Raw genomic sequence first — 12,143 nt, 5'->3', positions numbered from 1 at the left:
TATATATATATATATATATATACACACACACTTTATGTATATATTTACATATGCACACACACACATACTGTATACTGTATATATGTGTGTGTTGGGGGGTTTCTTGATTGCTTGTAATTGTCTTTTCTTTCTCAATATGTTTTATTGGATTTTCAAGGTATAAGACATACAGACAATGTCAAGTGTAATTGTCTTTCTATACTACTGTAGTCTTGGTTCATCTCATCTACCCAATAGGGATTTTGCTGGAATTTGAAGGGAAAACCAGGGCAGGACAAAAAAGTACTCCTCATTACCGGGAACATAAAGTTACATATTATGGCACAGGGGGAACCTAACCTTTCATGGAAATTGACAAAAGAAGGGGAGAAAAAATTTGTAGTGAACATGTTTTTGAACATTGAATATTTGTTTTCTAACTGGACGCTGTCTTCTTTAAGAAAAGTAAGAAAAGAAGCACATTGTGTACAACTTTAATGAAATACAGTGGAAGCTGGCAGTGACACAGCTTTGATCAGAAAGAAAAGTCATCTGATTTTTTTTTTCACACAAATATCACCTAAGTAGTCCGCACTTTGAAATTTAAGGTTCTCTTTGAAAAACATTTTGAAAAGGAAAAAACTGTCATTGTGCTGCAAAATCAATCTTAGCAAAATGTGCTCCACTCATCCCTACCATCCTATCATGTTCATGGTAATATAAAGGGAATTTGTACTGAGAACAAGGGCTTCCTGTAATAAGCTCCTTCAGATAATGCTGTTTTCTGTCTGTTCCTGGCCTCAAATCTGGCTTTCTTCAAGGACCTGGAAAAAGCATGCAGCAAGTGAAACCAGAGGAGAATCACAACTTCTGATCTGCATATTTGTTCTGGGTCAGCGACTCAAGAAGTCTTTAGGTGCAACTGAAGCAAAAAGCTTTTTTAAAAAACAACAACTTTTGGATAGAGCAAAGAGGGATTAGAACCTTGTCAGGTTTTTATTGCTACACCCTCTCTACTTGTCCTGGTGACCATGAAATTGAAAAAAAATCCCACATTTGGGGTTGTCATCAGAACAGGAATTAATGGAAAATCTTCGCACTAGTTTTGCTGACCACCAGGGATTTCCCTTACTTTGGAGAGATTTCCTCTCACTTGCTGTTGTGGCTATTGTACAGGAAGTGAAGGCAAGTTTCCATAATGGGTCACATATGGCAAAAAATAAGCTGACAGAGGTTATAACTCTCAATGACTCCCTCCAAAACTAAAATAAAGGTTTTGACCAGTTCTACTTTAAAGCTCGTGTAGGAATATTACAGCCAGTCATCTAGCAATTCCATAAGGACAGCAATGTTAGGCTATATATTTCCTCACTGCAGGTTTCCCTGGAAAAGTTTCCTCTGAACCAGAATAAAATGAACAGGGGACAGTGTAAAAATGATTCCCTTAGAAATACAGCTCCTTAATATGAAAATAAACTAAGTAATGATGACTAATCTGAATTGGAAGTAGCTAGTCTTTGCAATTCCTCTCAAGGTTAATTTGCAATGGCTTTCAGAAACAGCACCATGATTTTCTCTGCGTATATATCTTCAGACTGAAAAATAATTTAGTGTTCAATCCACCCATCTGAACTTTAGTTTCATGAGGGACCCAGTGATGCCTTTTGTGGTCCATGAGTAGGTTGATTTAGTCTATGTTCTGGATAAGCCTCAATTCAATTGTGCCAAAGTATTAAAGTAGGAGTGTGATAAGAGCTATATACACTGCAACAATGAGCAGAGCTCTCATGACAGTTCAGCCTCCCCTGGTCCCCTGTTAACCAGGGGACGCTAAACTGTCATTACAATGAGAGCTCAGCGGAGTCGTCAGTCATATCACCGTCAGTTCTGCTGAGCTCTCATTGTGATGACAGCAGGTTCTGGCCAATAGGAAACAGTTGGGCGGAGCTAGCTGTCACTGCTACCTCCACCCAATCGCTTTCTTTTTTTTGTTTACTGTTTTTCTATTCTGCTGGTACCACAGAGGTACTGAGCAGAATAGCTGAGCCAAATGCCACTCGGCGGCATTTGGCTATTCACTCACTGCTGTTCGGCCCCTATGAGAATAGGCCGAACAGCAGCAAAAAGCCTGCCGTAGGTTCAGCTCAGCCGATCCAGATGTTGGATCGGCTGAGTCGAACTCCTTCTGCACTTCGGGTCGGCCAAACATGCTGAGCATTGTAAGCCCTCAGGGGCAGGCGCAAACTGTTGGTGCTATATAAATCCTGTATAATAATAATAATAGTGGGGGCTTTAATACCATGCTTGCTGTACTGACATCTCATTCTTTATAGATACAGGTTGTATCCTCGTGTTCTAAGAGATGTTTCAATCACAGATCTCTCAACAACTATACTTGGACAGAAAGTCAGCATGCCTATATGTGTAGCAGCCACTGCAATGCAGAGGATGGCTCACCCTGAAGGGGAAACTGCCACTGTCAGAGGTAAGCAAATTCACTGAGATCACTGGTGCTCATCCACTGGCTCATGTACTATGTTGTACATGAAGCTCTCTTATAATTGATGTGCTTCTGTAGACTCACCTAACAGGTGGTTAGAAGGATAGAGGTTTATTGTATGATGTGTATATACAGAGTATATATATATACTATTTGCAAGGATTCTAGGTCAAATTTCTTACCTGTTAAAAAGCCAAAATCAGCCAGTGACTGCATTTAAAAAAATACATTTTAAAAGATGTACTGGAACTTCATCAAGCACATAATTTATTGGCTGGTACTGTGGTCTTGTAGTACTGGGTGGGTGGGGGCTCACTGCATGGGACTGGAATAATAGTACCGTAGATGCAAAGCAAAGCATAACAGGTTTACTTTAAAATGTTATATGTTGGTGCTATATAAATAATGCTTCTACATGAGGAATTTTATTTCATAGCTTGCAAAGCTGTTGGGACTGGGATGATGTTGAGTTCTTGGGCTACCTCCTCCATTGAAGAAGTGGCAGAATCTGCTCCGGACAGCGTACGATGGATGCAGCTGTATATCTATAAAGATCGCAACCTGACAAAGTCACTGGTACAGCGGGCAGAAAGACTGGGATATAAAGGGATCTTCGTAACGGTAGACACACCTTACCTGGGGAGAAGACAGGATGATGTGCGCAACAAGTTTCAACTTCCTGCACATCTCAGGTATTCTGTATTTGTAATAAAATTGTAAAGATAAAAATATTTACCAGTGAGTTTATTTGACCATATACAGTAAATGTACAAGATCACACCAATCTGAGGGGATCATAATATCTTTGATAATTAGATGTGGATTTAAAAAGTCCATTTTATTCACAGAAGAAGCCATTAGGCAGGCCGGTTAGAGATGTAAAACTGTTCAAATACATACTTGTCATCTGTATAAAGTGAGACCGGCTCTGATGCTGGGTCAAGCTGTTAAATTTGAAAAGCAATTATAGAAATTCATCTTTTTATTTTCTTCTATTTGTCTTTTTTGAGCTCTCTTTTTTTATCATCCAGGTATTTATGCGTTATTTAACACCAGCCATTACACCACTGGAGGTCAAATCATTTATTAGGATCAGCACATTTTCTGAGCAACAGTTTTTCACAGATGAATATGTTTTGCTATGTCAATAGTCCAGCAAAGACGTAGATCCATTTCCAATTGTCCCAATCTAGAACTTTCTCAATATAGTGTGGAGTGCTCTATTTGGTTGCATAGCTTAACACAATGGGGGGAATTTATCAAAATTGGAGAAGACAGAATCTGGAGCAGTTGCCCATAATAACCAATCAAATTATATCTTTTATTTTTAAAGTTTAACTGAACACACTGAATAGAGAAGCTGATTGGTTGCCATGGGCAATTGCTCCATATTCTATCTGCTCCAGTTTTGATCAATTTCCCCCTGTATTTTTTGAAGGAGTTGAGGTACATTAGACATCTGTTCATGATGGTAAGGTAAAGTTTAGGACTGAGAACATATTAGGTGTTGGAGGCATTACCTGTGCAGACCTAAAGCACATCATTCTCCCATACATGCAGCCAATGCCTTGGAATATCCCAGTTCAACAGTTTGAATCTGCAGCCAAACAAAAGGGAATCTTGGCCACTCAGCCTGTAACTTTTACTACTGCTATAGACCTAAGTAAAATAATGAATAAACTAAAGTAGAACTGAAGCCAAAATGTTTTGGATGGAGTAAGGGAGGGTTATAATCCCTGTCAGCTTTTTTTGCCATCTGTGTCCCATTGGGAAGATTTCCCTTCACTTCCTATCCCATAGCCACAACAGGAAGTAAGAGGAAATCCCTCTAAAGAGAGGGAAATCCCTGGTTGGCAGCAATTAGTGTCTACATTGGAAGATTTCTTATCCATTCCTGTTCTGGTGACAACCCTTAATTTGGGATTTGCTTTCACTTTCACCATCAGTGATAACGGTCAAGGGAAATCCCGTGTGGCCTAATTGGAAGATTTCCCATCTATTCCTGTTCTGATGACAGGTGATCAGTGATAACGGTCACCAGGACAAATAGAGAGGGTGAATCTCCGTAACGGGTACAAAGAAAGGGGAAAAAACGTTTTGTCTTCAGTAGCACTTTAAATAATCTGACACTTAAAAATGTACATGAATGATTAGCGTCATTTGTTATAGAAAATTTTTACTGAGTGTTACTTTTCAAAGGGGTTTACTAAAGGAATGGTCATTGAGCTGAGTAAATAAAATGTAGCTGTGTTCACTGTGATCAACCTAATATGTGCTAACAAAAATCCAATTTTCTATATTTCCTCTGCACATGATTAGGTAATAATTGTAAACAAATGTTCATCTTATTTACTATCATTTACTTTGCTAAGTGTCCAGCCACTACTCCTTTTGTAAAATCTAAACCCAGGGTACTAAAGTGAAAATATATTTTTTGCAATTTGTTTTGCTCCAAAACAAGCAATCAGATTGTTATCCACAAATTGTCATTTTTCAGCACAGTGTTGGATTTGCAGGGTTGTTATGTGGCATACCATATAGACAGGGATAGGGTTTACCAAAGTCCAGTTAGACTACATAGATGGTTACCTCAAAACAAGTCAAGTATTCAAAACCTCCACTGTGTGCCTATAACTTGCTTGATAAGAGCTGCGACTCAAAGAACAAAGTAGATGGACAGGCAGTGGTTCAGTTATTAGGTTAGGTTGCATGTTTTAACCAAGTCCATCAGTGTTTGGATTGAAATTATGGTATGAAATCAAACAGCATGCAATAGGAAGTTTATACTGGACATGACAATGCCAAAAACATTTTCTACCATCCAGAAACCTGCAAAGGTTTTTCAGCTCTTTCAATAAAAGAAGACACCCAAACTGCGGATTTCTACTTCCCATCATTCAGCAATGGCAGTTTGAATTTGATAAGTAAAATCAATTTTGGAATGACTCATGGCTCGGTGATCAAGTATGACTTTCTCTGTTCTGTTTCCAGGATGAAAAACTTTGACACTGAAGAGCTGGCCTTTTCATCGAAACAAGGCTACGGAGAAAACAGTGGTCTAGCTGTCTATGTATCACAGGCTATTGACGCCTCTATCAAATGGGATGACATAGAGTGGCTTAAAGGACTTACTTATCTTCCTATTGTAGCTAAAGGCATATTAAGAGGTATGAAGTGTGCTAAGACATAAAAATCTAAATCTTGTTATAAATATTGGGCTTGAATTAGCAAAACTATCGCAATAATATGCAGTGATCAGATTATTTTATTTTTCAAATGCAATTTTCTGGCTCAGGGTTTAATCTGACTGGACTTTAGTGGACAACACAGGCATTTATTTTTTCAGATAATATGATAAAGTTGTTCAGTTTTGTTGTTACAATAAGTACAATGAATTCTAGACTATAAATTGTCAATTAAAATATTCAATGTAGTTTTAGATTAATTTCATTAATATATTAATTTGTATAACCTTGTTCTATAGAGTACAACAATAGGGCCATAATCCAAGGAGTAATTAGATATTTTATAATTTCCTGCCCCATAAGATTCAATCAGATTGGAAAAGTAACAGCCAGACAACACACCCTACTTGTGCTTATTTTCCTCATGCAATGTCCTTTCCATCACAATATGCTATACAAGACAATGTTAAATGTTTCTGTTTTCCAGCTGATGATGCTAAGGAAGCTGTTAAACGTGGAGTAAGTGGCATCCTGGTGTCCAATCATGGTGCACGCCAGTTAGATGGTGTCCCAGCTACAGTGAGTGGTGTTTATTTTTACATTTATCAGTGGGGTACATTTAGGGAAATTGAAGATATGGCTTCTGTGTTACTGACAAACCTCAGAGATTAATTAAAGAATGAATGGTAGAGTGAGACGGTAAAATAAATGCCCAATGAGTCCCTGTCATCTGAAAAATAAACAATGCTCCAGTTATAAAGTGTAGGCACATGGTGGTTCCTGCACATACTGTATCTGCAGCAGGTTGTAATACCCTGACTTTTCTGACTGCCAAAGTTATGATTGGCTGCATCACTGACCAATAGGAATGCATAGGGAACACGAAGGGACTGGTAGATTTCAGTACAATCTCTAAGTGCGGGAGCTTTCCCTGTAAGAACAAAGCAGTGTTTGGCATAATAATATCTTTTTACAGCATGGCCTTTTTTAGTATTATGACAGCTTCTATTTAAAGAGGTTCTACATCAAAAACATTACCTTTGTCATATGCTCCTAGAGGCAGCCAGTTCAGTGGTTTACAGTCAAGTAATGTCCTGCTGCCCTGAAGCATTCTCATGTCGAATTAACAAATAATTGTGTAGATCAGCTACTAGTAAGGGAAGATATTTTATGTGAGGGGCTGCAGTACAAACTACTGAAAGGAATTCTCACCATTCAAGTCTCCCAGATATATGGTGACTTATACAATCCAATGGATCAGGAAGCTTTAGTGAAAAGATCCGTATGCTGGTGCCAAACAATCCATTGCTGATCCTTTAAAATAAGCTTCATAAATACATGTCAACACCAAAATAACGATACCCGTGATTTACTTTAACTGGATAGGGGCTGAACTTATACATGGTATCTATGTAAGGCTGATCAGGTGTACTATTGAAATACAACATCTCTATTTCATCTATATTTATTTTTTTGCTTTACTTAGATTGACGTATTGCAAGAAATTGTGGCAGCAGTAGAGGGTAAAGTAGAAGTCTATTTAGATGGCGGAGTGAGGAAAGGAACAGATGTCCTGAAGGCTTTAGCCCTGGGAGCCAGTGCAGTTTTTATTGGACGCCCTATATTATGGGGCTTGGCCTATCAGGTAGAAAGGAATTTTGTATATACTGTAAATAATATCACACTAGCTAAAGGGGTTATGGCTAATTGTTTCTTTTTTTTTTCTTTTTTTTTAATTCAAGGGAGAAGATGGTGTGAGAGAAGTTCTTAATCTTTTAAAAGAAGAGTTCAAACTGGCAATGGCTCTTTCAGGTGGGTTAAGATACACAGTATGTCAAAAACAATTTGGATAAAATGAAGAAAGTAGAATATTGTTGTAATATGTTAGCATAAGGCAACGTTTTAAGAGAGAATGAACCACAAGATTTCCACTGCTCTGCTTATGTGTACCTCAGTTTAACATCTAGTTATAAATTGATCAGAGTGGTTAATATTTTTACTTTGCTTGTTAGATATGGTACAGTAACAGTCTGGAGGTCTTCAGCTGCCATTGAGCTAGTCTGGGCTTATGGTGTGTCCCTGAACCTTAAGGAGGAAGGGACTACCTCCAAGTCACTTCCTCCTTAAGGCATACCTGCTCTCAATGTATTCATTACTATATATGTCGCTCTGTCAGAGAAAAGGTAGGGACCACACGTTTTTTGCTTACTAGGTGGCAAGTGTATTGGGGAATTTGAATCTATTAACAATCTCAGTGACTTAAAGGAAACCTATTTAGAATTTGCAATGTTAATCTATTTGGCTATTTGTTTGAAAGGATAGGCAGTTAGCGTAGGGGTATCAGCCAGAATAGACATATCACATACCTAACACAATCAAACACCAATTTTTGCTACTTTTGAAAACCATTGTACTAGGTCCTTGTCTTCCTATGTAAATGTTTGTATGGTTTTTGGGAATGTCTGGACTGTGTGAGGCTGAGGCCAGCACATATTACATGCTCCTCCAACAGATACAGACATGTTTAATATAAAGCATAACATACTACATATTGGTGTCCCTTAAGCCCATGTAAGTGATTACAAATTCTGGTTGGACTGATGCATGTGATGAATGTATTCCTCATTAGGTCTGTTTTTTAGCTTTATCCAGAAAATTATGCCAACGAGTAAGTATGTATGTCATGCACACACTGTAAACATGTGGTCAATAAAGATGATGTATACTAAAATCACAAAAGGTGCATATACCTGTACAATATTCCAAATATGGAACCTGTGAGAAACAATGAATTAACAAGGAAGACCTCTTTAAAATCTTTAATTGCAACCAAATGCAGCAAAAAATGGTAGCCATGCTGATGTCTCTTGGTGGCTTGGGCAGTGAGATCTCTGCTGTAGCCATTATAAGGTGTCTTACTCTCTATGTTTAATTTTTCACATATTTTGTAATCTGGAGAAATCCATCCTATAAAGGGATTTTGGTGTGTAGATACAGCTAGGCAGACAATTATTCAATTTAGTATGTTTTATTGATGTGGACAAGCTGCCTAAGTTACTGAATGCCAGACCTGCTGCATTTCTGGTGCTGGAAGTGTAATAAAAGTTGTTGCCTATAGCACTACAAGTTGTTTGACATGTAAAATGGTTCATATATGTATTTCAATTTAGTATTTAGCTCAGCCTGAAGTTCCACTTTTTGTTCCACATCATACTGCTTGTCTCGTAGAAAATTCTCACTTGATGCAATATAACATAAGGTCCCAAATGCATTTCTAAAGAGCTTCATCCTAATTAGTTTTAAATACCTTCATGCAGTGACTGGAATAGGCACTTTAGGTTTAATACTTTAAAAGCTTATATAATTTAACCGGTTAATTAAAAGTGGATTTGTGGCATAGGTGTCAGGCTTCTTTGACACCTTTCATGGAGCAGTTTCACCCCAAACCAAAATGTTGAAGTGATGACTGACATGTTAAACAGTTCACACATCAAACTTTTCTATTTTGTTTCTATAGTTTTAATCTGCCCATTAAAGGTTAATTCTGTGATGTTATTGCTCAATCTCTTCAAAGACAAGGCAGCTTATAAACAATTGTGTATAACAGCTATTCATTAATCTACTATTCTTTTTTAGTTTGTAAATTACCTAAAGCTAGTGCTTATCTTCTTACTAGAGCTTAACTCTGATTAACACTGTAGAAATGCTTGAATTATATATTGTTGATAATTCAGAGACTAAATACTGTTTCTCCAACATACTATAAAAAAAAGCTGGTTTGTGGTCGATTTTTTTTCAAAATTATTATTTTATGTTTGCAAGATTATAAGCTGATCTGTTATCTAAATTTTTTTATTACTTGTATAAAATCTTTATTTTAATCTTTGAATGTAGAGTGCGGGTATAACACTCTATTTCTGTGAATCCTATAACAAAAGTCCAGTATTGCCTGATAACTTTTTGACCGCCTCTGATTGAAAATGCATACAAGCCAGCAGAGGGATGTTTTTGTTTTAAACATACATTAATATCAGGATATCAAACTAAAAAGACTGTTCACAGTGAACTAGTAAATTTGTTAATGCAGGTACAGAACAGGCTTTGATGATCCCTGTGCTTTGCCCTTGAAAGGATATATCAGTGAACGTCTACATACATTTTTAACATGGCCATCTAGACAGCATGAAATGGACTTAGTAATATGGTGGGCTCAATAAAAAAGAGTGTATGAATATGTCACAGCTGCAGTGTTACATTGTTGTTCACCGTATTTCTGAATCTCTACAGGCATGGCACCATAAACATGTGTACAATAAAACAGCATTTTCTAAGCCACCTTATTTATGGGAATTTAATTAATAAAGTAAGACTTTTACTATGGGCCGAACATCTAGGGATTCATGTTGCAATGTTGTCAGAAGATTCATTTAATACACACTCAATTCACACTATTTTACATGAAACATATTATAATTGCATTCCTTGTTTGCATACATTGACAAAGTATTTGTGTGCATGCATCCTCCATGTAAGTGTGTGTATCTAGCACTGAGACTCGCATGTGCTGTGAGCAGCTAGTATGGTGTGACCATTCACTTCTGTGTTCTAGTCTCCTCTCCTCATCCTCAGTTAGACTTCACTGAGGGCCCATTCACCTCAGAGTGGTGCGTTGCAGTTTGTTTAAAATATTATAATTATTATTATTAATATTATATAGGATTTATATAGTGCCAACAGTTTGTGCAGCGCTTTGCAATATAAGGAAGACATTACAATCACAATACAATTCAAGACACGATAGTAAGGAGGGCCCTATTTGTGCAGTGCAATAAGGCAGCCCATTAATTTGAATTGGCTGCCTAAAGCACCACAATTAATGGAAAATTGGAGCGGCTGTAGTATAGTGCAATGTAATGTAATGTGTTACCTTGTGTTGCGGTGTGCTGCAAAGCAGGTGTGTTGGGGTGATATTTACAATGAATGGCACTGCAACACACCAAAGCACATAGTGTGCATTACCGCAGAGCAGTGGTTTGAATAGGCTGTTAATGAAATTCAGCTATAGCAAAAAAAGTGAGAAAGTGGTGCTTTTAAGGTGTCACTCTAGGCATGGAGAACATATAATTCTTACACATATACCGTATATACTCGAGTATAAGCCGAGATTTTCAGCCCATTTTTTTGGCTGAAAAGTGCCCCCCTCGGCTTATACTCGAGTCAGCGTCAGGTGTCTTCTTACTTATAACTCGAGTATATACAGTAACTCTTAGAAATTCATTTTTATTTTGCTTAATAAATACTGATAAAAAGAAGGGAGGGGTCAATGTATAAGCCTGTTGGTTTCACATCCACATCAATTTCCTAAACATAATACAGTCTAAAATCACCATAGGCATGTAGCCTCCCTGGACCACACGGCCACATTCTAGGCATCAGCATTGTAGTAACCATTTATAAATATTGATAAATAATTGTTGAGTTCATTATATATTTGTCAAACACATGTCAAAAAGTCTTGCATCAATGCACAGTGGGTCCAGCTTCGACGCATTTCGCTAAAAAGCTTCCTCAGGAAGATAGGAGGCTGCCTGTAATATTTAAATATCATGGATGTAACACTGACTGGGCTATTGAAAATGAGCAAATGATAAATAAAAATATAAGCAGGGGTTACTATCAGTGAAATTGTCTTATTAGAAAAATCAGAAGATTCATGGATGTAGACAGTGAATCCGCCTATATCTTTGGATCTTTGGATTGTTTTTGGTATGTGGCTTTCACTACACTTAACCTTGAGCCTATAACAGTTTCATTCTGTGCTAAGTTTGAATTGCACAGGATTGTAACAGGTTTACTTTACAAACAAAAAGCACCTCCTGAATCCATCAGGAGGACCCTCTGAGGTAACTGTGTAAAATTTTGGAACCATTGTAATCACTGTAAACATTGTAATTTTGAATTTAAAAGAAGAGACCCCGTAACTTGTTACAGGATGAATGTAAATGCTTTCTATACCGTTTGTGGTCTCAAGTTGGACATCAGCTTTTAGCTTAAAAAGAAAAACATTTATTTATTAAATTATTTATTTCTGTTCCTTTCCTTACTTCTAAATATGTGACATGAAATATCTCTTTAACTATTTATTTTTCTTCTTCTATAGGTTGCTGCTCTGTGAATGAGATTGACAGGTCACTTGTACGAGAAAACCGTATTTGTTCTAAAATATAGCTGTCTGAGCAGAAAGCATAATTTTAGGTCAGTGATACCAGATTTATCGTTTTGCAGCAGGTTAAATTCAAAAATGTAATATTAATTCATATGGAAGTTGTACCCTTATTATTGACCATGTAGAAAGAGATGTACTGAAAAAGCATAACTAATAAAGTAAAGCACACTTTTGCTCTTCTTAAATCAGATGGCATAAGCAAAAACAACTATTTTTATTGCTAAACTGAACTAAAACAATACGTGTAAGTCCA

The 12,143-nt window shown here is 37.1% G+C and overlaps 1 protein-coding gene across 2 annotated transcripts in view; it reads left to right on the top strand.

Annotated features, from left to right (window-relative positions):
* HAO1 (hydroxyacid oxidase 1) overlaps positions 1-11,908 on the top strand; it is a 13,909-nt gene extending 2,001 nt beyond the window's left edge. Inside the window, exons 2-8 of one of the 2 annotated variants that reach the window (XM_018566683.1) lie at positions 2,313-2,464; positions 2,916-3,171; positions 5,471-5,646; positions 6,152-6,243; positions 7,151-7,309; positions 7,407-7,476; positions 11,825-11,908. In XM_018566683.1, coding sequence (XP_018422185.1) covers positions 2,313-2,464; positions 2,916-3,171; positions 5,471-5,646; positions 6,152-6,243; positions 7,151-7,309; positions 7,407-7,476; positions 11,825-11,892 — 973 coding nt within the window. In that variant the 3' untranslated portion in view covers positions 11,893-11,908. The remainder of the gene's footprint in view (positions 1-2,312; positions 2,465-2,915; positions 3,172-5,470; positions 5,647-6,151; positions 6,244-7,150; positions 7,310-7,406; positions 7,477-11,824) is intronic. The other variant, XM_018566690.1, reaches the window with a different exon arrangement.
* The last annotated feature ends 235 nt before the right edge of the window (positions 11,909-12,143 follow it).

This window comes from Nanorana parkeri, unplaced genomic scaffold, assembly GCF_000935625.1.
Source record: "Nanorana parkeri isolate BGI_ZX_2015 unplaced genomic scaffold, ASM93562v1 scaffold28, whole genome shotgun sequence".
Taxonomy (NCBI): Eukaryota; Metazoa; Chordata; class Amphibia; order Anura; family Dicroglossidae; genus Nanorana; species Nanorana parkeri.
Note: the sequence above shows the minus strand (reverse complement) of the source record. Positions and strands in the feature narration are given on the sequence as shown.